Source organism: Ipomoea triloba, chromosome 8 (assembly GCF_003576645.1).
Source record: "Ipomoea triloba cultivar NCNSP0323 chromosome 8, ASM357664v1".
Classification (NCBI taxonomy): Eukaryota; Viridiplantae; Streptophyta; class Magnoliopsida; order Solanales; family Convolvulaceae; genus Ipomoea; species Ipomoea triloba.
Genome location: NC_044923.1, coordinates 7646646 through 7668298, shown reverse-complemented (window position 1 = coordinate 7668298; position 21653 = coordinate 7646646). Strand labels below are relative to the sequence as shown.

The following is a 21653-nucleotide window of genomic DNA, read 5'->3' as shown; positions in this document are numbered from 1 at the left end:
CCAAAAAAAAAAAAAAAAAAAAAAAAAAAGCTTAGAAGATCAAATTCTTGACACGTTGCTTTTACTGTGTAAGTCATATTCTCACCGTACCAACTTGTTCACAAACACGGATTCCTTTTCCTTTTCCTTTTTCTGGTTTCCTCTGAAACTTTCCTGAAAATCTCCATTTTTTTTTCCGTTCCATTTTGTCTTCTGTTCTTATTGCTCCTACTCGTTTTGGGTGCTCTTTCCTCCAAGATTTAGTTCTGGGTGTTGTGTGTTTTTGCTTCATTCGTTCTGGGAATTGGGAATCTTATCTGGTCGTTTGATAAAAGTAAGTTTGTCTTTCAATTCAATGTGGGTCTAAAGGTCGAATATAGACCACCAAGTATGTTCCCTGGTCCAGTTAAGTACAAGTACAGCGAGCACCGACGCCAAACCAAGATGTTTGGGCCGGCTCCGGCTCCGGCTGCTGGGTTTTCCGGCAAGAGAAAGTCGCCGGAGGTCAATGGTGGTTTGCCTAGAGTTGTACGGATTTCCGTCACTGACGATGATGCTACGGATTCCTCCGGTGACGAAGGAGAGCCCGAGCCCTCCGGTGGGCGGCGGAGAGTGAAGAAGTACGTGAATGAAGTGACGATTGAGCGGTGTGGACGAGATAGCTACGGAAACGACGGCGTTTTGAAGAGGCGGAAGATGGCGCCGGCGCCGGAGCCGGAAAGCCGGTTGAAGAAGAAGAAGATGGTTAACAATGTGCGGAAGTATCGGGGCGTGAGGCAACGGCCGTGGGGCAAATGGGCGGCGGAGATAAGAGATCCACTGAGACGCGTACGGCTGTGGTTGGGCACGTACGATACTGCCGAAGAAGCCGCTATGGTTTACGACAACGCGGCAATTCAGTTGCGTGGCCCTCACGCGCTCACCAACTTCTCCGTCCCTTCCACACCCGCTAGCCTCGTCGACAACCACCGCAAGCCGGAATCTCCGTCCCTCTCCGGCTACAACTCCGGCGAGGAATCTCACGCCAGCCGCCGCTCTCCCAACTCCGTTTTCCTCTTCAACTCCGAAGCAGATTCCGAGCCTATATTCGCCCATCCAGACGACGTCGTCATCTCGGAAAATTTCTCAAGCTTCTCGCCTTTTCCGGATCACTGGTTCGAGAACCCGGTCCAGGAACCCGGTTTATTCCACGAACCGGGTTTCCCAGACGAAATTTTCGAAGAAAGCTGCTCTGAGATGTTCATCGGGTCAAGTCATAATTTCGGACTCGGGTCATCCACCATCCCCGCGGACGATTACTTCCAAGATTTCGAAGACGTATTCGGGTCGGATCCCCTGGTCGCCCTTTGAGATTCCAAATCTCCCTGGTTTAGATACTCTAGAGTCTAGACATTATGGTTAATATAAATCAGTTTTGTTAATTAGGGGTTAAGTACGATGTAGTAGTAATTAGTAAATAGTAAGCAAGTCCGTTAAATTAACGGTGACGGGCTTTGGAGAGTAAACATGTTGGTTTTGTGTTTCGTGCTTGACTCATTACCAGTGGTTAGGCTGCTGTTTGAGATTGAGGCACGTGCACGAAACACGTGACCTTTGGAGTTATAGAGTAGGTGAATGGGCGAAATGGACTGAATACGTTTACGTATGCGTGAGCTGTCACGTGCTCGACAAAAAACATATCATTTCCTGTCGGATGGTAGGAAATTCAGTAAAAACCAAAAAAAAATTCGACAGGTGTTTCGTATACGCTCAGAAAATAATAAATGTGTTTTGGCTATCATTTGTTTCAAAAAAAAAATATTATGAATTTTATTTTAAACAAAATTAATTTTACTTAAATTAAAATAGACAAAATTTCACTTTTTAGTTTTTATTTTTATAACTTTAATTAATTAGAACAAATTTTTAATTTTTACAAGTTTCATTCTCTTAATGTCACGATTTACCCAATTGTCATATACAATTAGAGCTTTCTAAAGTAATTAGGTAGTGTTAAAAAAAAAAGAAGTAATTAGGTAATTTCTCGTCTTCCATCTAACTTTTCCCTGCTTTTATCTCTTTAGTTATAACTTATTTATATCAGCAAGTATTGACAAAATAGACCAATTTAGCAATCTAAATAGAAAATGACATTTGTTTTAAAAAAAAAGGTTAAAAAAAGAAAGGTTTACAATGACTAACCATTAATAATTGATAGATTAAGGTGTAATCATACTTGAAAAAATTGCTAGATGTCCAAGGGGCGCTTAGGCGGCGATTAATAGGTGCTTAGGCGCCCGTTTATTTTTATTAATTTTTTTTTTTAAAAATTTTTTTAAGATTAATAATTAGAAACTATTTAATACTTTAATAGTTAATACTAAAATATTAAATATTAACCTAAAGAAATCTAGAGTTTGAACAATTTAGGTTTATTTCGCTCAAATCGATGTCGTTTTGAGTGAAATAACTCTTTAAAAAAAAAGAAAGAACAATAGCTAATCAGTCGATTAGGTGGCATAATCGGTGCCTAGGAAGCCTAGGAGGCTTAGACGGCCGCTAGACCACCGATTATGGTGATAAGCTAGGCGTCTGAGCGGCACCTAGACGAGATTTTTTCTACACTAACAGCGATTATGGTGATTTTACCACTTCTACCCTTATAGGCTGTCAAATATTTGTATACTATATTTACAACAAAAGTAAAATCATGAATTCCTACCCATATATATAAAATCTGCGGGTACTAGTAAAGTAAATTTTTTAACTTATTTTGAATTAGTTAAGTAAACTTTTTAACTTATTTTGAATTAGTTAACCAATTGAATTGTACTAATAGTGTGATGTGACAGTGTAAATGAATTATAGATGTTTGGGTTGGGTAGTAGTTAAGTTGGGTGCCATTTATGCAGTTAATTAATGAAATAAACCGTAGTTGTTTCCCTCGGCTCATTTGTGTCTGGGGTCTGCGAGACACTATGTAGACCAAACAAAGTACAAATTTCAAAAAGCAATACTATTACTACAATACTTTATTCTTCATTTTTCATGTTCAAATATAGCATCCACTTTACCAAAAAGATATATTAGATCACTTAACAAAAATTTCAATTTAAAGTTGTTATCCTTATATAAATGACAAGTTTTAGTTAAGTTTGTTTTTATTTTTATTTATTTTTGGTGGTATCTATATACTCACTACGTTGAGACTAATTCGAATTTGATTAAGTTGATTGTGTCCTTTATAAAGTTTGAGTTTGTAATCTTAAAGTTGTATTAACAGTCTACTTATTAACCTTATAGTTGATTCTCTCTCTCTCTCTATGGTGAGTTTATAAGATGATCAATGCTTGAAATTTAAAAAAAAAAAAATGATGGCATTTTTGTAATTACAGTTATGAATTTGAAAATGTTATACTGCATTTGAAAATAATTGACAATGAAGTTAGAGAAAAGTTTGTAAATGTACAATTAGTTATCCACAAAATATACAATTAAACATTGCAAATGCACAATCGTAATAATAGAAGTAATTGCATAAATGGCGTCGTATTGTTTAGGTAAATATTTGACAATGCGCTTGGAGAATATTTCCAGATACACAATCAATTATCTGCGAATGAACAATCAGATACATGAGTAATAGTGAATCAATTTGAACCAAATTTTATTCTCTTTACACCAAATTAAATTAAGGTTGCTTAACTTTATTAATTGCCCTTTTCATTGAGTATAAATATTTTTTTCATCACCAGATTTGAGTTTGAGTACACCATCTCATCAAGCCGAAGGAGGTTTGCACATCACATGTTTTCTTTAATCCTTGCATATTTTTGTTTGCCTGATGCCATTATGAGGATTTGAATTTTGAAAGCTTAGAAACACGATCGAAACATGCTTATATGCTTGAATGGTCTACCATCTCGAAGTTAACTACCCACTATCATACAATGCTTTGTGTTGTATGTTAGACTCAAGGTTAATTACTAACTTCTCACAGTAGTAAGAGGCTTGTTTTATATGTATGAAATATTGACAAAAAAATAGGCTTTAGATGAGAGTTTTACTTATATATATATTTGTGAATGTGAAACATTTTGGAATTTAGTGATTGGTAAATTCAATATATTTTAATTTGCAGATTGACTATCAAAACTAATTTTATGAAAAAAAAAAAAACCCACATAATATATACATATAGATCATAAAATTAAAATTTGAATGTCAATACTGTTATGACTCAGTGTTTTGATTACATTGAAAGTGGTTTTTATTTCATTTATATTAGGAAGTATGACTACATTTTCTATACACCGTGGCGGCATCTCATTTGAAAATTTTGAGTTTGAGCATCCTTCATGCTTAAAGGTTATTATTATCTTTTGTTCAACAGTGGAATTTTAATGTGGATTGACTGCATGTTTATTTGTAAATTTATCTAAAAAAAGTCTCTGCTTCCACCTCCATAAATTGTTACTACTTTTTAAAATGTTAAAATGTCCTAAAACTTCAATTTTCATGTTTTTTGACATCTTTAATTACTTGATTTATCATGCACATTTTCTAAGATGTAATTGATGAATAAAATAACCATTGAACAATATAGTTCATGGTGTTCGATAGTATTAATAATATATTCATAATAGGAACGGGTATAAAGTTTATATTATTTATTTATTACTTAATATTTATAGGTGATTCCCTCAAGAAATTTGCATCTATTTGCAAATCCCCAAAGATTTTAACAAACTCTTGAAGGAATGGAAAGTCTATGATATTCACAATTTCGTTGTGCAAACCTGCCGCATGAGGTTTAAGTCATGCGAGTACAAGTACATTATGAAAGCAAATAATGACACTTTGATTAGCGTTACGGATCAAGATGAATTCGATTTTTCCAAACACATGTTCAAACTCAAGGACTTTGGGTCGTTGAAGGCTCCCGGAGGTGTGGATAGTAATTAGTTAATTGGTAACTTTTTATTACAATTTCGTTTTATATTGGGTGTTATTTGCATTTCTTTTTGATATTCTAATAATTCATTCATAACTACCAACTTAAAATGGTTTGGTTGGTTTTTGCAAATTTGATTGGCCGTTTAGTTTCCATTACTAAACCAAAAGTTATCCAATTCAATAAAAAACTTCAAAGGTTGATTGATTTCGTCATTTTTTTTTAGGATAGCTTATTTATTTTTACATTATACATATAGTCTTTAGCACATTCACTGTTGTTTTTACTCAAGGAGAGTCGGTTGACATAACCCTGTGGGATGAGCACGTTCACTGTTGTTTTTACTTTTGTTTCCGCACTACATGCGTACATCTACCCATTAGCTATTAATTCCGCAATTATTTGCTCAAATTCAAGTAAGGATAACATCAGAAAACATAATTGATCCAAACCATATCTTCAATTGCACTATATAATATTTTGCTATTATAATTTATATAATTATATATCGATCCAAATATTATTAATATATTATAACAAATCCATTCCGTGCATCGCACGGGTGAAAATACTAGTAACTAAATAATAGGAAAACCCTCTCATATCCTTTGATTGAAAAATTAAACTTCTAGCCTCATAATTATTGTGACATGAGTGACTCTTATGTGAGATCTTCTTAAATAAATCATAATTTCTTTAATTAAAGTATTTCTTATTCAATTATTCCTTTATAGTTTCCTGGACCGTCATGACTGGTTGTTCAGAATGGTTTACATATCCCAAGGTGCTTTTTTTGGTCTTAACATCTCTAGCCCAATGACTGTTTGTATACATAATAAGTTCTACAACTTCATTAGTATAGTAAAAAAATTCTATCATTACTTGTACATTTGATATATCCTCAAATTCTTTTTGCTATAGTCCGGCCATGTGATTATTTTGGTTTCTCCATGAATTTGCTAAGCAATCCAAGTCCAAAAAATACAGTTGGCCTTGTAGCAACCAAATACCTCAAAGTCCCAATCAACCTTCATCTTCTCAACTACGGCAATACTAACAGACAACCATGGTTGTCACAAAAGTCATGACTATCTATTACAATTAGTATTAATACCGCCCCCAAGCCACTTCGTGCCACTAGAACACAAAGTCATTAGCGATAATATGATTTAATCACACTTTTTTTTTAAATAAAAATAAAAATTAATTAAAAGGGTTCTCAATTACACTATTCTATCCACTTAAAGGAAGTTAATTGACTCTTGCAAAAAAATCTATTACACATAATAAGTTGAGTTAGGTAATAAATATAAACTATGTGTAAACCAACCTTAATCTACAGCTGATATGGTTGAAATAAAAAAAAATTAATATTCTTTATCTCATTATTCATATATTGTGGTTCAAAAATTTTGAAACAGGAAAACCAAAAACTGAAACAATGAATAACCAAAAAAGCAACCCTCAGCTCAGAATTGTCATCCATATGTACAAAAACATTCTAGGTACTACCAAGGTTAATTTGGAGTGAATTAGAAGTGGTCCTATAGTAGTATGATGAGCTGGTTGTCGGACAGGACAAAGATTTGGACAACCAACTTTGGGTACGTACTGGCTAACTGCTATCTCTGCTACATAAACTGCACCATTAATGGTAACTCTTAAACTATTATGGGCGTTTGGCTGGGATATGAATTGTAATTCGGTGAAAAATAGAAATATTCTAACCAAACACCCTCTTAAAGCATCATCATCAATATTTTTTGTGAATATTTTTACTTGTATGGAGGAAAGAGAATGTGAGATGATTTGTGAAGAGAAGAAAGGAGGAAAACTTTTTTTGAATTTGCAGTAATTTGGTTTTTTTTTAATGAACCCCACGATTTTTTTAAACAACACTGCACGCACAACTGTGACCAACGTACACATGTAAGTGACTTTTTATTTATTTATACTTATTGTAAGATTTTTTCCCCTTTTTTTCTCTTCACCCTATCCTATTTGGCTCTGAACAACCATTCAAAAAACTACTCTTGGCGATGCTCTTAGAGCTTTTCCAACATGATTTTTTTTTTTAATCTTTTGTGAGTTTTTGGGTGAGGTGAAGGGGAGAGTGGGTAGGAGAGGGTAAAAAGAGTATGTTGTAGAATCTTAGCTTTGCTGGTAGGTGTTTTGTGTAGGTTTGTGTATAATTGTATAAACATTTAAATCTCTAAAAGTCACTTGAGACATATTTCGTAATTAATCTTCTACATTAAATCTGGGGACAAGAAGTGATAGAGATATTTGAAATTAAGGTGTAATCTTCTAAGAAAAAGAAACAGAAGAAAACAAAAAAATTTATATGATTAGTCTATTGTCAATTTATGCAATAACTACTTTCAGGCTTTTTCAGATAATCAGTTTTGTGCTGCAGGTAGGGATGAAGAATTAGTAGAGTGAGACATAAAGAGGATAGGAATGGGCCTACTTTGAATTGCTACGAATTTCTGTGTACCCCAACTCACCTCCTAATTGCCTTGAAGGGTCATTTTCTTTTCGATATTTGGTGTTGGGTCCCTCCAAATATTGTGTTTCTTTCAACAAGACAAGACAAGAAAGTAATATTGGTCTAAGACCATGTACAACACCCTCATTTAATCCTCACTTTTCTACATAAATATCTTTTGCGGTGTATGTTTAATATGTTACTAGAAGATGACAATTACTTGAATATAGTGAAATTGTGAAAAGAAGTGAAGAGGAACTTGAATCTGTTCTCGTAGTATGATATGTTTTATGTTTTTGACCTCAAAATCTAATTTTTCTTAACATATCCCATTTTAGTAAGTTAATTTGTTACATAAATGGTAGAACATTGAAACATGATCATAACTACTTTCTCGACTCTCGGCTCCACTGAGACTCGAACCTACAACTTTTCATATAAGGAAACAATTTGGTGTCACTGAACCACAAGGACCTTGACAATCTTTTAATTTGTATAAATGTACACTCAATTGTCATTTAAGTTATCAATTTGGTACTTCACAAGACAGAAGCTAATAACACGTTAGAACTTAGAAACCATGTTTATGGGGGTACTTTTGTATTTTTAGTTCACTCTCATTAATATATCCTTCAAATATTAATTATCTTATGTTACATTATATTTTTCTTATGACTACAATAAAACTTATCTATAGTAATTATTATGTGTGTTTCACATAATATGTCAACTCTAAACCCTTTAATCTTTCAAATATGTTGAACATATAATTTAAGATTTCATACACATTTTTATGATTTGTTTTGAATTCATTTTTTAAAAAATTAAGTTTAAAGTGTTTGTTTGTTTATGGTTCATATATAAATGTATTAGGATATTAAGTTGGTGTTATGTGAAACTATCCTATATGTAATAAATACGAAACATGTAATACTTTATACTAAAAATGTAATAAGTATTTTTTTTATGCATTAACAAATATAACATTTTTACTAATTCTTTTTAAATAATAAGTAATACTTTTTAATAAAAATATAATACTTGTTACTTGTTAACCTGTAAAAAAAATTATTACGTTTTTATTAAAAAATATTACATATTCAAAATTCATCTCAAACCACATGAAACAATTTTATACAAATTTTTTCTATAATATTTGTAGTTCATATACATTTGTGTGGAGTTATTTCCTAAATTAGTACCCGATTTATGATAAAAGGGAGTTCATTTTTAAAAACTGGTAATATTATTGCTATTAGTATTTTTTTTTGAGTATTTTTTATATAATAGAAAAGAAAATTCTAAATAGAAAGAGTGGTAGCTTTTTTTCTTTTTAAATAACTATCAATGCTTCATACTATAAATATGTTGGCAAATTTTACTATGGACCATGGTCCAAAATTATGTCTTTTTTTAATGAAAAGAAACGACACTCGTTCTATCTAATTATTTTTGTTTGTATGACGTATTAAGTTTCATTTTATATACATTGTAGTTTTATTTTAGCACAACTAAAATATCATTTCAATTCAACTACAGTTTCATTTGACAATATACACTCAATATGCGAGACATATTTTTTAGTTTCATTTTATACATACAGACATACTGTAGTTTCATTTCAGCACAGCTAAAGTATCATTTCAATTTAACTTACACTTTTATTTGATAATATACACCCAATATGTGAGATATATTATTTAGTTTCATTTTAGATAGTGTATCATTTTATTATTAGCACATCACAAATACGAAATTTGTTAAAAATAACGGTCACCGTTTCTTTACTTAAAGAAACAACGTTATTTTTGGATCATAGTCCACTATATAACAATTGAAATATGTTATTATGGACTATTAAAATTGTGAAAAAAAAAATAGTCCGTATTAAAGAGCCCAATTTATAAATTATAAGCCCAAAAACCAAAAGGATCAAAGTTCAAAAAAAAAAAGTTAAAATTAAAATTAAAAAAAAAAATTGATTTCAATTAATCAATACTACTCAACAGTGGTTTTAAAAAAAAAAATACTACTCAACAGTGAAAGAGAGTGACGAAGGAAAGTTTGAATGCGGTGAAGCAAAAGAAGCAGACAAGAACACAAGCTCATATACTTATCACTTTATCAGCTTTTTGCCATTCTTGATTCTTCCATCTTCACGGAGTATTTTTTTTTTTTTTTTGAGAAAATCTTCACGGAGTAGTTGGAGCTAGTTATTGTGATTAACTTAATACGTATTAAGGGTGTGTTTGGTTCGCACATGAGAATCGTAATCGGAATGGGTATCAAATACTTGGTAATGGTAATGGGTTTTGGTGAAATTATTTAGCATGTTTGGTAGTTGGGTGGAATGTGAATGATATTAATAATTGAGGAAGAAAGGAGGAAGGGAGAGGGTATGGGTTTTCTCATTATTCCAAACCCATAGTAGCATTTACAAAACCTATCAACCAAATACAAACAATCACTTTCATACTCATTTCTTATGCCTAAACCCACCAACCAAACACACCCTAAGTGTCTCGGTTTCGTATCTTACGTTTTTCAAAGTTACTATATTCTCTCATTTTTTTTCCAGTTTTCATACCTTATTAACAAAGTATATTATGAATCATGTTCTACTTGGTAAGGTGAATCACTGATAAATATTCATTTTTAATATACTAAAATTCTTTTTAAAGTAAAAAATTAAAATTAAATCTACAATAACAAAAAACGAGCATTAAAATTCTCAAAAAAAAAAAAAACGAGCATTAAAAAATAATCATGTAATACACTAAAAATATACTTAAATGTTTGATGGGGTTATTGGACTTGGGCCCAATTCTATTTTTTTGTTGCACCCATCGGTGCCCCTGGCGGCGTGGCCAGTTGCCTCGGGTGGCAGCTGGTCGCACCACCATCCTCGGCGCTGGCCATTGCCGCTGTGCTGTGGGGGCGTGGGTGGGTGCGATCACCGCCCTAGATCGAGGCGTCTCGGGCGGGCCGGTTGCGCCCCCGAGGTGGCCTCGTGTTGAAACCAGGGCCAACCGTGGCTGTGCCTCGGCTCGGCTTTGGTACCGAGGCACGGCCTTAGCCATTGTGGCCGAGGCCAAATGCGGCCACGACCATAAGCATATATATATATATATATATATATATATATATATAGGAATCATGGATCCAAAGAAGACAAGCAAGGAAATGAAGAGATGTCGCTCAAGGCGCTTGGTGGAGCAGGCCCAACTCGAGAAGTTGAAGAATAGGAAGATTTTGCTAGGCAGGCATGAAGTTGTGGATACCCCTGAAGACCCTTTGGCGATTCTTTTCGACGAGTAAGAGGGAGTCATTGTGCCCTATGAACCAAAACAGGAAGATCATTTGACGATTATTTTCGACGGAGATGAGGGGGCCATTGTGCCTTATGAACCAAGATGAAGAGCTCCCTCTTGCATCCGAATGTCCTACTCCAATATCTTCTTGGGCAAAGTTTGAATTCGCCAAGTGTACTCCTTGTCATCTAAAATAAAAGGGATGAAATGCCATATGATACCAATTGTATGCCTTACGACTAACTTTGCATGGGAACATTTATAAAGAACATATTTTTTCAGATTTGTCGGTGCTTGTCTTTTGTGTTCACAATTCTTCTGCTTTTTTTTTTTTTTTTTTTTTTTGTTTAACAAAATTTATCAGGATGGACCTTAACTACAAGTTACATTTTTTAGCGAATAACATGTATTTTACACTGCGTGGGCTCCTCCTCTAACTCATTATCCCCTTTTTTCATGACCTGATCGTACCTTCTCTTTTTGGTGTTAGAAGCGGACGGCTCAGGGTCCTCTTCCTTTCGCCACACATTTCCGGGTTGGCTTTGTTGTTGATGCTACTGCTGCCCTAGATACTTAACAAATTGAGTAAAATATCTACTCTGAATTAGCTCCTCTATTTTTCTTTTTAGAACGTGACACTCGTCAGTGTCATGCCAACCTGCCGGTGGAACCGACAGTATTTGGTCTGGTCTACCTTAGGAGAAACTTTCATGTACTCCTTTGGAAAATGAACCATCCCCAACTCCTCAGCTTGGCTTAGGATTACGCTAACCAAATGGGTTAGCGTGGTTAAATGACGCACGGGGATTAAGCGGGGTCCTCTTGAAGCTTGACCTCTTGATTGGTCTGAATCTGACATTTGGTTGGTTGGGCCTATCTTCCCAGACTTTCCTATTACTTTGCCTTCCTCCTCTTCTTTTTTCTTCTTATCAGCTTCCTCTGTTTCTACGTAGCGATTGACCGTCCTCATTAGATCCTCATAAGAGCGAGGACGGTGGGTGTTTAGTTACCTGTGGAAGTCTCCTGACCTGAGCGCTTGGATGAATATTGGGATCGTCGCCTTGGAGTCAAAATCATACACATTATTAACTTCCTTATTCCATTTGTTAAGAAAATCTCTTAAGCTCTCCCCCTATCCTGCCTTATTGCGTAGAGGTGAGAGAAAGACTTCTTACGTTGTATATTGTTAGAGAAGTAATTCAAAAAGCTTTTTGACAGTTCTGCAAAATTTTGGATTGAGCCATCTGGGATCGTATTGAACCAGTCTTGGGTCGCTCCATCCAACGTGGACAAAAAAGCTCTGCACATAATGACATCATCTGCCCCATTCTTCACCATTGCTGCCTTATACCTCGTCATGTGCACACGCGGGTCTGAGGTCCCTGCGTAGGCCTTGATAGTTGGAAGTTTTAACTCCTTTGGAAGGGGTCCGTCCATTATCCTTGCGACAAATGGTGCGGCCATCATCACATCAGGTTCAGACGACTGCTCCCTTACTTCAATTTTCTCTAACTCCTCTATTTTCTTTTGTAGTTGCTCTACCACTTCCTCCTGCACACTCAGGGTTCGCTTGAGCGTCGTGGACCGATGCGGAACCGGCCCTCCAGATTCACCCATCTCTTCTATCTGTTGTGATTGCTCATCTTGGTGTGGACCCTTGGTGGATGACCCCTTAGCCTTTGGTTGTGTCTACAATCTTTACTGGATAGCAACCCTCTCATCCCACCGTCCTACGACGGGCATAGAAACGGTCGACCGATGAGTTGCACCGCGACATAAACGTTTGGTCCTCTTTTTCCCTATTTTATCCGTCTGCGTGGATGCCTGGGGTACTTGGCCTTGAATCTCTGCCACCAATTGGGTTAAAGTCGTCGTTGCCTATTGAATGGCTCGGGCTATCACCTGGAGGTCCATAGGCGATACCCGTACCTTGGGTGCTTGCTGTCCTCCACTGTAATTGTTGTTGTGCCGAACGCGGAGGTCACCACCATGATTTTTGTATAGCTATAATTTTAATTTTTGTATTAGTGTACTTTCTGATTCGCGGACGCTGTTTTTCTTGAACCCCAAGAAAAATTGGCACACAGCACAGCACACTGCTTTTCTAACAACGGCGGCCGCGGCGCCACTAAGTTCCGTTCTCGATTCCTCAATTCTCTCTTCTTCTATTCTATTCTACATTTAACTCCTCCAATTTTCAATTCAATAAACCTTAGAACCCTAATTCTTAAGAAACCCTAAACAGAGATATGGACGCAGACCAAAATCCTCAGCCCGTCTGCGCCCAAGAAGCTCTCAATCTCCTCAACTGCGCCACCGAGACCCCTTACGATCCTGAAAAATGCACCCGTCTCCTTGATTCCCTTCGCCAATGCATCCTCAACAAGGTAATTTCCCGTTTCTGTGTGTTTATGAGTATGCCTTTATCTCTATCGTTACCGCATATAGAGATCTTTATCTTTGCTAGTCCTGAGCTTTGGTGTTATTCTTGTGTAGATTGTGTGTTTATGGTAGTTTTGATGTGTGATCTTAGATTGTGATTAAGCTTTAGGATATGAAATTCGGATAGCAATGCTAGGTGGCTGTCATAATTATATTGCTGGGGCCTGAGCATGTAGTTTAGTACTTTAGTAAGACAATAATTTAGTTGTACCGGAATTTAAATGTATACAGAAGTGTGTTTGATCAAATTCTGAGCAAATGCAAACACTGAAGAAAGTGAGGAAATAAGTGGAGGGACAGAATGTTGAGGAAAATTTAGAGCTGCTGCAAATATTTAGTTGATTGGAAGAAAAGAAATCTGCTTTCAATAAATTATTTTTCCACTTCTGCAAGGTGATCCCATGAGGCCAGTGGTGTTTAAAGCTTTTACCTTTGTTTGGAGTGGTCTAAGGAAACAAACCTCTAGTAAGGAAAAATGGTTTAAGGTGGCTATGTCATTAAGCAATTGAAGGAGTACATGTTTTCTGAGAGTGATCTGGCTTCCAAACAAGTAGAACAGAATGCATGAGAAGGGATGAGAAGTAGTTTTTTATAGAAATTGTTCAAGGTATCAGAAGTGGAGTTTACTAGTGTCTGAATGACCTTTTGCTAGTTGCATGATATAAATGCTACAACTTAAGCGTGAGGTCATTAAAGGGTAGTTTACCAAGTGTCTGAATATCTGTGCTCGTCGTGACTCATTTCTCGTCCTCTCATCTGCGAGTACTATGCTTAGTGCTTTTCATATGGGATTCATCAACTGTGTATTTATGCTCCAAATTTCTATCAATTGGCCTATTCTGACAACAAAAGTCATATATTTCAACTGCAGTAGGGATAAACAACAATAGTTGTATACATCGTCCTGCCCTGACCACCCTACATGATGTAGGAGCATTGTGTGCTAGATCCTATGATTTTATAAAGCTTACACATAATGAGCTTAGCAATACATATTGTCAGCCAGTATCTCATTTATGTTTTCTACTTAATTGCCCATCAACACTTTACTATGACAATGCCCAAAACTTGCAATGCTGTTATATTGTACGTGAACCAGAGTATGAGAGCATGAGAATGTAGTAGTGAGTGAAACAGGGATAAAGTTTGGTGCAGTGTGTGTGCTAGAGTTCTTAATGAAGTGGTTTTCATGTATTTTCCTTATATGCTCTGTCTTTCTGTTGCACTTTTTGCTTTTGCAGTGTTATATGTGAAAAAGAATAAATCTTCATATTTAATAAAACAAGAAAGAATTTTTACTCTATAATGCTCTCTTTACCTCAGAGATATATGAAATTCTACAGCATTAAAGCCATTAAGAGTTGAGGTATGGAAAAGAAATGCAATGATATAAAATGTCAAGCAACTTAAATATGCCTTAGGTGTCTTTAAAAGTTTTGAGTCTAATGCGGTGTTTTGATTCCATGAGGTCTATAGCCTTTGAATACAGTTATCCGTTAAGTGATGAATGGAAATTGCAAATTGGTGATCTCTTGTGCAGTCTATTAGTTGAGAAATTGGCTTTTCAATTGTTTCCCACATTCGAAACTTTGATGATTGCTTGTGAAGCCCAGATAACGAGTTTGCATGTCTCCTCTGGAAAGGGAGTAATCATTAGTCAACTTATCTTCGAAGTTGTTTGTTTCAGCTTTTATAGTTTCAGAAGCTTATGAATATTGTACAAACACACTTATTTACTGGATGGCTCTAATGGGATTTCAATCCGTTTCTTGGTGTGCAACTTGCAGAAAGTGAAGAAGTTTTCGCTTGCTGAACAGAGCGAAGTTAAACCAGATACAATCAGCGAGAAGAAAAGTTAACCTAGCATTTCTTGCGTTCGCCATACTATGTCGTGGTGTAACACTTGTGTTTTTTTATTGTTGTTTTATTTTTGATTAATATGAGGGGGATTGACTACATACCAGAATTCTGTGCTGATCATAATCTGTAATAACTTCTGTACATGCATTTTACTCCCTACATTTTGTTGAATGTTTAAGTCCAACAAGAAACTAAGTGATAAGAGAAAGCAAAAAACAGGGAAAGGGCCAAACCTTCAATCAAGTGGTAATAGTGCCATTAACTCTTGTATTAATTTTTTTTTTTTTTTAAATTAGGCAATTTCAGTCAAGTTGGTTAGACTGTTATTTGGTAATTATAAGGTTACACGTTCGATTTCAATGGGAGCGGTTTATTGGCATTCTTAGTTTGAGTTGGTAAGTTATAAGCAATTTAGGCTGGTTTATCTTTTTGTAGTTATTTGTCGACTAAAGTCATAACGCATGATTTATCTTTATCACTCAATTTTTCAACGAAGGATTTATCTTTGCCACCCATTTTTTTTTTTTTAAAGAAAATGACAATTTTAGTAGTTTATCATCAAGCTTAGTCCACAATAAACAGTTTATTACATTCAATGCACCACACGTTATTGTAACCTAAAGAATCATGCTACAATTGCAATACAAAAATTATCACATATGGAGTAATATTTATTATAAGTTGGACTTATCTCAAATTTAAGTAAGGATAAAGTAATAATTTTCTAAAATAAATAAAATATATTGTGGCCGCACCATAAGTCCATAACAATATCAATAAAATGTCTTGTGTACCTAAATTAACTGTTGTGTTTTGAAAGATGTGGTTGTCTATCAAAGAAGCAAAATTGCATGAAGGGCAAAGAGTTACACCGAAATCAGCGGTAATGTATTTAAACAAGTTTCCAAAGAGCCTTAAGCTTTAGGTTGGGCAGACGAGAAGAAGCAAAAAAACAAAAAACAGAAACAGAAACAGAAAACCAAAAGATTTCTGAAAGAAGAAATCTTTTGCATTTTTTGTTTTTGTTTTTTGTTTTCGTTTTGTTTTGTTCCAACCAACCAACCAACCTCGATTTCCCAGATTTAATTTAGTGTTATTGGAGCTTTTGGATCAATCAGTTTTTGTTGGATCCTTTGATCCTATTAACAAGGATTCATAATGGGGAAGCTCTAGTTCAAGATCAATTCCTGGATTTCTATTGGATTGGTAGCAATCTGATAGAAATTCAGCATTTTCTTTCTATCTTTCCAAATTGTACCTTCTTCATCCTTTTATCATCGTCTCCATTGTTATTGTTATTCGTTGCAATTTGCAAATTCCCATTTCCTTACCATTTCCCCCTTTATGATCTGTTGATTTCAGGTTGTTCTTATCTTGAAGCCTTTTGATTTTGATTTACAAGCCCAGAAAAAATGGATCAATTCCGGCAGATTGGGGAGGTTGTGGGGAGCATGAAGGCGTTAATGGTGCTAAAACACGACATTTTAATCAACCAGAGGCAATGCTGTGTCCTATTCGACGTTTGTGTTCAGGCGTTCGACAACATCTGTGACGAGATCAAACAGAATTTAAGGTTGGACGAGAGGAGCACGAAATGGAAGCCGCTGGAGCTCCCCCTGAGGGAGCTGCATTGGATCTTCAAGGAAGCGGAATCGTACATGAGGAACTGCATAGACATGAGGAACTGGCTGGGGAAGGCGATCAGCCTGCAGTCGAGCAGGGATTGCGTGGAGTTCCACGTTCACAACGTGGTGTCGTGCTTCGTGGTGGTGATCGAGGCCATCGAGGCGGCTGCAGAGGTCTCGGGGCTGGACGAGGAGGACATGCAGAAGCGGAGGCTCGCTCTCTTGAAAAAGTATGGCCCAGAGTGGAACGAGGCGAGGCTGTTCCAGTGGAAGTATGGGGGGCAGTATTTAGTCTCCCGGGAGATGTGCAGCCGGTTGGAGAGCGTGTGGAACGAGGACCGGTGGCTGCTGCTCGAGGCGTTGAGGCAGAAGAAACAGAATAAATTGGTTGAGGATTTGATCAAGAAGCTCGATAGACCGGACAAGAATCTTGCCCCCATTCCTACCAAGCTTTTACCCACTTCCCTGCTGTTAGAAGCCAATGATTATTATGTGAAACGACGAATAGGGACGCCCGGGAGCCACCTCAAGGAGATCCAGTGGCTCGGGGAGAGTTTCGCTTTGAGAACGTTTTATGGAGAAATCGGGGCAATTAGGCCCGAGATAGCCATGGTTATGTCGCTCTCGCACCCGAATGTGCTGCAATACCATTGTGGATTCCATGATGAGGAAAGGAAAGAAGGGTTTCTTGTAATGGAGCTAATGAGCAAAAGTTTGGATATGCACATAAAGGAGAATTCCGGTCAGAGGAAAAGAATGTCATTTTCTACTCCAATTGCAGTTGATGTTATGCTTCAGATTGCAAGAGGAATGGAGTATTTACACTCAAGAAGTATTTTCCATGGAGAATTGAACCCATCAAATATTCTGCTAAGGCCAATGAATTCCCCAGCAGAGAATTATTTCCACACAAAAGTTTCCGGTTTCGGTTTATCTCAGCTGAAAAGCCAATACACTCTTAGAAGCTGCCCGAGGGCTAGTGTGGTTGATCCGGTGATATGGTACGCCCCGGAAGTTCTAGCAGAGCAAGAGCAGCCCCGGGGCAGTAAAACCGCCAGCGCGAAATTCTCAGAGAAAGCTGATGTCTACAGCTTCGGGATGTTGTGCTTCCAGATTTTGACCGGGAAAGCGCCTTTCGAAGACGGGGAGAGGCCTCTTCAAGGGGACAAAATGGTGCACACCTTGATGGCCGGGGAGAGGCCTCTTTTCCCATACCCGTTGCCAAAGTACCTTACAAACGTGATCAGAAAATGCTGGCAGACTTCACCAAATGCCCGCCCTAGTTTCTCCTCCATCTGCAGGATTCTGCGGTACATCAAGAAGGTCCTCGTTATAAACCCCGAGCACGGGCAGCCTGATTGCCCGCCCCCTCTCGTGGATTATTGTGACATTGAAGCCGGGTACGCGAGGAAGTTCCCCGCGGATAACATCCCGGGGGTTTTACCTGCAGTATCCGAAATCCCTTTCCAGATGTTTGCTTATAAGCTGGTTGAGAAGGAGAAAAGTTTAGGGAATGATAGATTTGCAGTGAAGGCAAATGATGACCATCTGGTTTCCATAGACGATCTCTGCCTCATCCCGAACAATGAAACCCGAGGAAGAAGAAGATCAACCTGCTCAGAAATCATTGACAGGAATGACCTGGGAACTTTTGCAGATCAAAGATCTGTCATCTCTGAGATCCTGCATCCAAAAAAGCTCATGTTGTCTGATAACATTTTAGACCTATCTGACAATCTTTTAACCACAGCTGACGACGAAACTCCAGCTTTCGCAGATACCCCCGAATGGAAGCTTCTATCCGCATTGCCACCTGATCATCACCAATCTTCGCCTCGCGTCGAGACACCAGTAAACAAAATCCTTTCATCATCTACAAGCACCAGGAAACAAAGTCCTCGCGTCGAGAGAGTAATGTCTTCCAAACCAAAAGTTCAACCGAGGGTTCTGTCCTCTGATTCTGCAGAGAAGAAACACTCGACAGCTGATCAGAAAGAGGCCGCGGGGAAGAAGGATTCGGTTGCAACTGAATCGACACCGAAGAAACTCTTGAGAACCATGAAAACCAAATTCAGACTAAGTAAGATCCCGGAAAAGAAAACACTCAGTTCACCAAACAGCCAATCTTCAAATTCTCCTGAGACTGATCATAAAGCAATCCCTCTAAAGCCAACCAAACCAAAAGTATCATTGAAGAATGCTATCTTCCACCATAACTTGAAAGGCGAACAGTCCAGCAAAGAAACCGGTTCGTTTTCCTTTTTTTCCATCAATTTTATTCATCTCTCTGCTAGCTTCAGAAGTTTATTTCATGTTCTTAGAACTGAAGCATGTGCTCCATCTCAACTAAAAGCCTAAGCTGATAGCTGGATTGTGACCTTTTGCATGTGCTCCATCTTAACTAAAAGTCTAAGCTGATAATTGGATTGCACATTTATGTTTATATATTATTTATGCTCAAGAGCATGTTGAATACAGGGAAGATGAAATATAAGTCCCCCGGGGCTTCGCCTGCAAGGCTGACAAGAGCGAATTCGTTGGGACTCCATGCTGCATCATCGCCATTTTCTTCGCCAATGCATCCCTTCAAACCATGCTCTCCAGCAAGAGTTACTCCTTCGATACGAGGCTTGAATGCCTCTGCATCTCCGGGATTCAGAGGAACTAAAGATAAATCGCGGGAACTGTATATGAGCCCGCGTGGACAGATCAAAGTTCCAGCCTAAGACACACCACAAAGATATGCCTTCAATCTTTTAGGCCTTTGCAATAAATATTTTTGCATGCACATTGGTATAGACCTTTGTGTTTTTTTCTGGAGATTCATCCACCTTCCACCACTTTTGTAAAGAGAGAAAAGGTTTCAAATTAGAACATTATGTTCAAAGTTGAAGTTTTTTCTTTTATGTTCATTAATCACTATATTGCAAAGGCAATCCCCTTAATAGATCCTCATGGAAACATCCCAATGTTCACTTAATTCTTGGATTGTTTAATGAAACCATAGTATGTGATGATGTGATTTATTTTAATTTGGGTTAAACAAAACTGAAAAATGGGCATGTTCTTTGATTTTCTTGAACTGAAAAGCAATTGCAATACATTTTATGATTTTGTAATGACAAAATGAAAACTAAGAAAATACAGCCAGTGAAGATATGTAAATAGAAATGTTAATTCAAGAAATGTTGTTAGCATTGGATAGGCTTCGAGGGATATCAATCTTAGCCCGAAATCGATGAATTTGACCTGATAAATCACAAAAATTTTAGAGCTGAGTTAGGGCCAAGGAATTTTAGCCCGATAAAAAATCAGTCGAAAACTAATAAACTTGATGACCTGAATGATCTAGGACTAGGTTATTCTTTGTTTAACAAGTGATCTAGGACAAAATATACAAAGAAATTATATACAAGTTCATCTTTAGTAATTTTTATTACATTTGTAAATAATATTTTAATAAATTTATTACAAAATAAAATATTTTGTATGAAAATAAATAATGAAAAATAAAAAATTATTACAATTATTATATTATAGTGTAAATATATTATTATTTTTAGTTAAAATTTAGAAATAGAGGTTTATATTTATTAGTATAAATGCGATAGTTGCCTAGTTTATTAAAATTAAAACTTTAGGATGTTAATTTTAAAATGTCAAAAGTTTTAGTTGAGTACAACCAATAAGCCTCAACAACCTGAGCATTTAGGATTAAAGGTCAATAATTTTAAACCCGACCAAAAAAAAAAATTAATTAGTTCGAACTGACAACCTAATAGGGATAACCCGAAACTGAATGTGCTTACCCAATTGACATATTCCTAAGCTTCAATCATCTTCTATTACAGAACAAGCAAAACAAAGACCAAGTCTAAGAGGTGACAACCAAATTTTACTTAATCTCAGTACCAACCCATATGGTGACAAGGTTTTGATAAGGACCAGTGGCATTATGTTTAAGAGGTCAATTTTTTATTGAGAGTAATGCATTTTATATTTATTATTGTGTGAGGACTCTAATTCAAATAAGATATGGAAACCAGACAAGATACATATAGAATGCAAATAAATAAATAATCAATGTCTCCCAAGTTTGGTAACAATCAACAATAGCTAGTTCTTGGCCTCTAAGCAAGGTCAACAGTGGCAAATTTAATTGGATTTGTTTTTATTCTAATAAAGAAAAAAAGAGAAAGTGTTAAAAAATAATAAATAAAAAAGTCAAGAGGGTGATTGCCTTCTGGTAGTCACTCTACACACGCCTGTTGGGCATTGTTGGTGCGCAAGACGCACATTAGATTGTTCTTTTCTTTTCTTTTTTTTTTTCTTTTAACATGTGGAGCCCACAAAAAACTCTAATTTTTACAACATATCGCTCTCTCCTCTCCCGCCCTCTCTTTGTTCCACATAAGCTAAAAAAAATCAAAAGATAAAAACTTCAGTTGTGCCATTGTTGGGATGCTCTAAATTAATTGAGTTGATGACTTAACTTTATGGTTGAGACCCTGGAAGTCTAGACATGTTGGGTCAAGTTGTCGAGTCAACCCCAAGTTAGGTCGAATTTTAAGTTTACACATGTCTCTCCTGAACTAGCTCCTTTTTTTTTTTTTTCTTTTTCTTTTAGGGTGTGTTCGGAAAGTAGGAAAATGATTTCTAAAAAATGTTTTCTGGAAAATGAGCCATTTTCAAGAAAAATGGTTTCATTTCCGGTGTTTGGTTGCATTCTGGAAAACTGTCTTGGTGTGTTTCGTTCATTTTCCAGAAAATGAGTAGAAATGTATAATTATATATTTTTATTATTTTATTTAAAACTCTTGAACCCTTTACCTACCTAATTACCTAATCAATATTGAACCAAAAATAATAATAATAACAGCGCATATGGCCATATTATTACATATATCCAATTTATCATCTATTAAATCATTATAGTGCAATGTAAACTTACTAAATAAACGAAAGTAAAAAAAAAAAAAAAAAAAAAAAAAAAAAAAAAAAAAAAAAAAAAAAAA

The 21653-nt window shown here is 36.1% G+C and overlaps 2 protein-coding genes across 2 annotated transcripts; both read left to right on the top strand.

The window, feature by feature from the left end:
* The first annotated feature begins 20 nt into the window (after positions 1-20).
* LOC116027161 (ethylene-responsive transcription factor CRF2-like) lies at positions 21-1756 on the top strand. Its single transcript, XM_031268607.1, has one exon. The coding sequence runs from the start codon at positions 370-372 to the stop codon at positions 1327-1329; it is 960 nt and encodes a 319-aa protein (XP_031124467.1). The 5' UTR covers positions 21-369; the 3' UTR covers positions 1330-1756.
* Positions 1757-15954: 14198 nt separating this feature from the next.
* Positions 15955-19670, top strand: LOC116027203. Its single transcript, XM_031268684.1, has 3 exons — positions 15955-16267; positions 16376-18886; positions 19117-19670. The coding sequence occupies exons 2-3, from the start codon at positions 16426-16428 to the stop codon at positions 19362-19364; spliced, it is 2709 nt and encodes a 902-aa protein (XP_031124544.1). The 5' UTR covers positions 15955-16267; positions 16376-16425; the 3' UTR covers positions 19365-19670.
* Positions 19671-21653: the final 1983 nt, after the last annotated feature.

What these genes read in the sequence shown, in the direction of transcription:
- LOC116027161 (XM_031268607.1), top strand. Translation starts at nt 370, where the DNA reads ATGTTCCCTGGTCCAGTTAAGTACAAGTACAGCGAGCACCGACGCCAA.
- LOC116027203 (XM_031268684.1), top strand. Translation starts at nt 16,426, where the DNA reads ATGGATCAATTCCGGCAGATTGGGGAGGTTGTGGGGAGCATGAAGGCG. An exon ending in ACAGTCCAGCAAAGAAACCG is followed by an intron (nt 18,887 to 19,116) that starts GTTCGTTTTCCT and finishes TGTTGAATACAG; the next exon opens with GGAAGATGAAATATAAGTCC.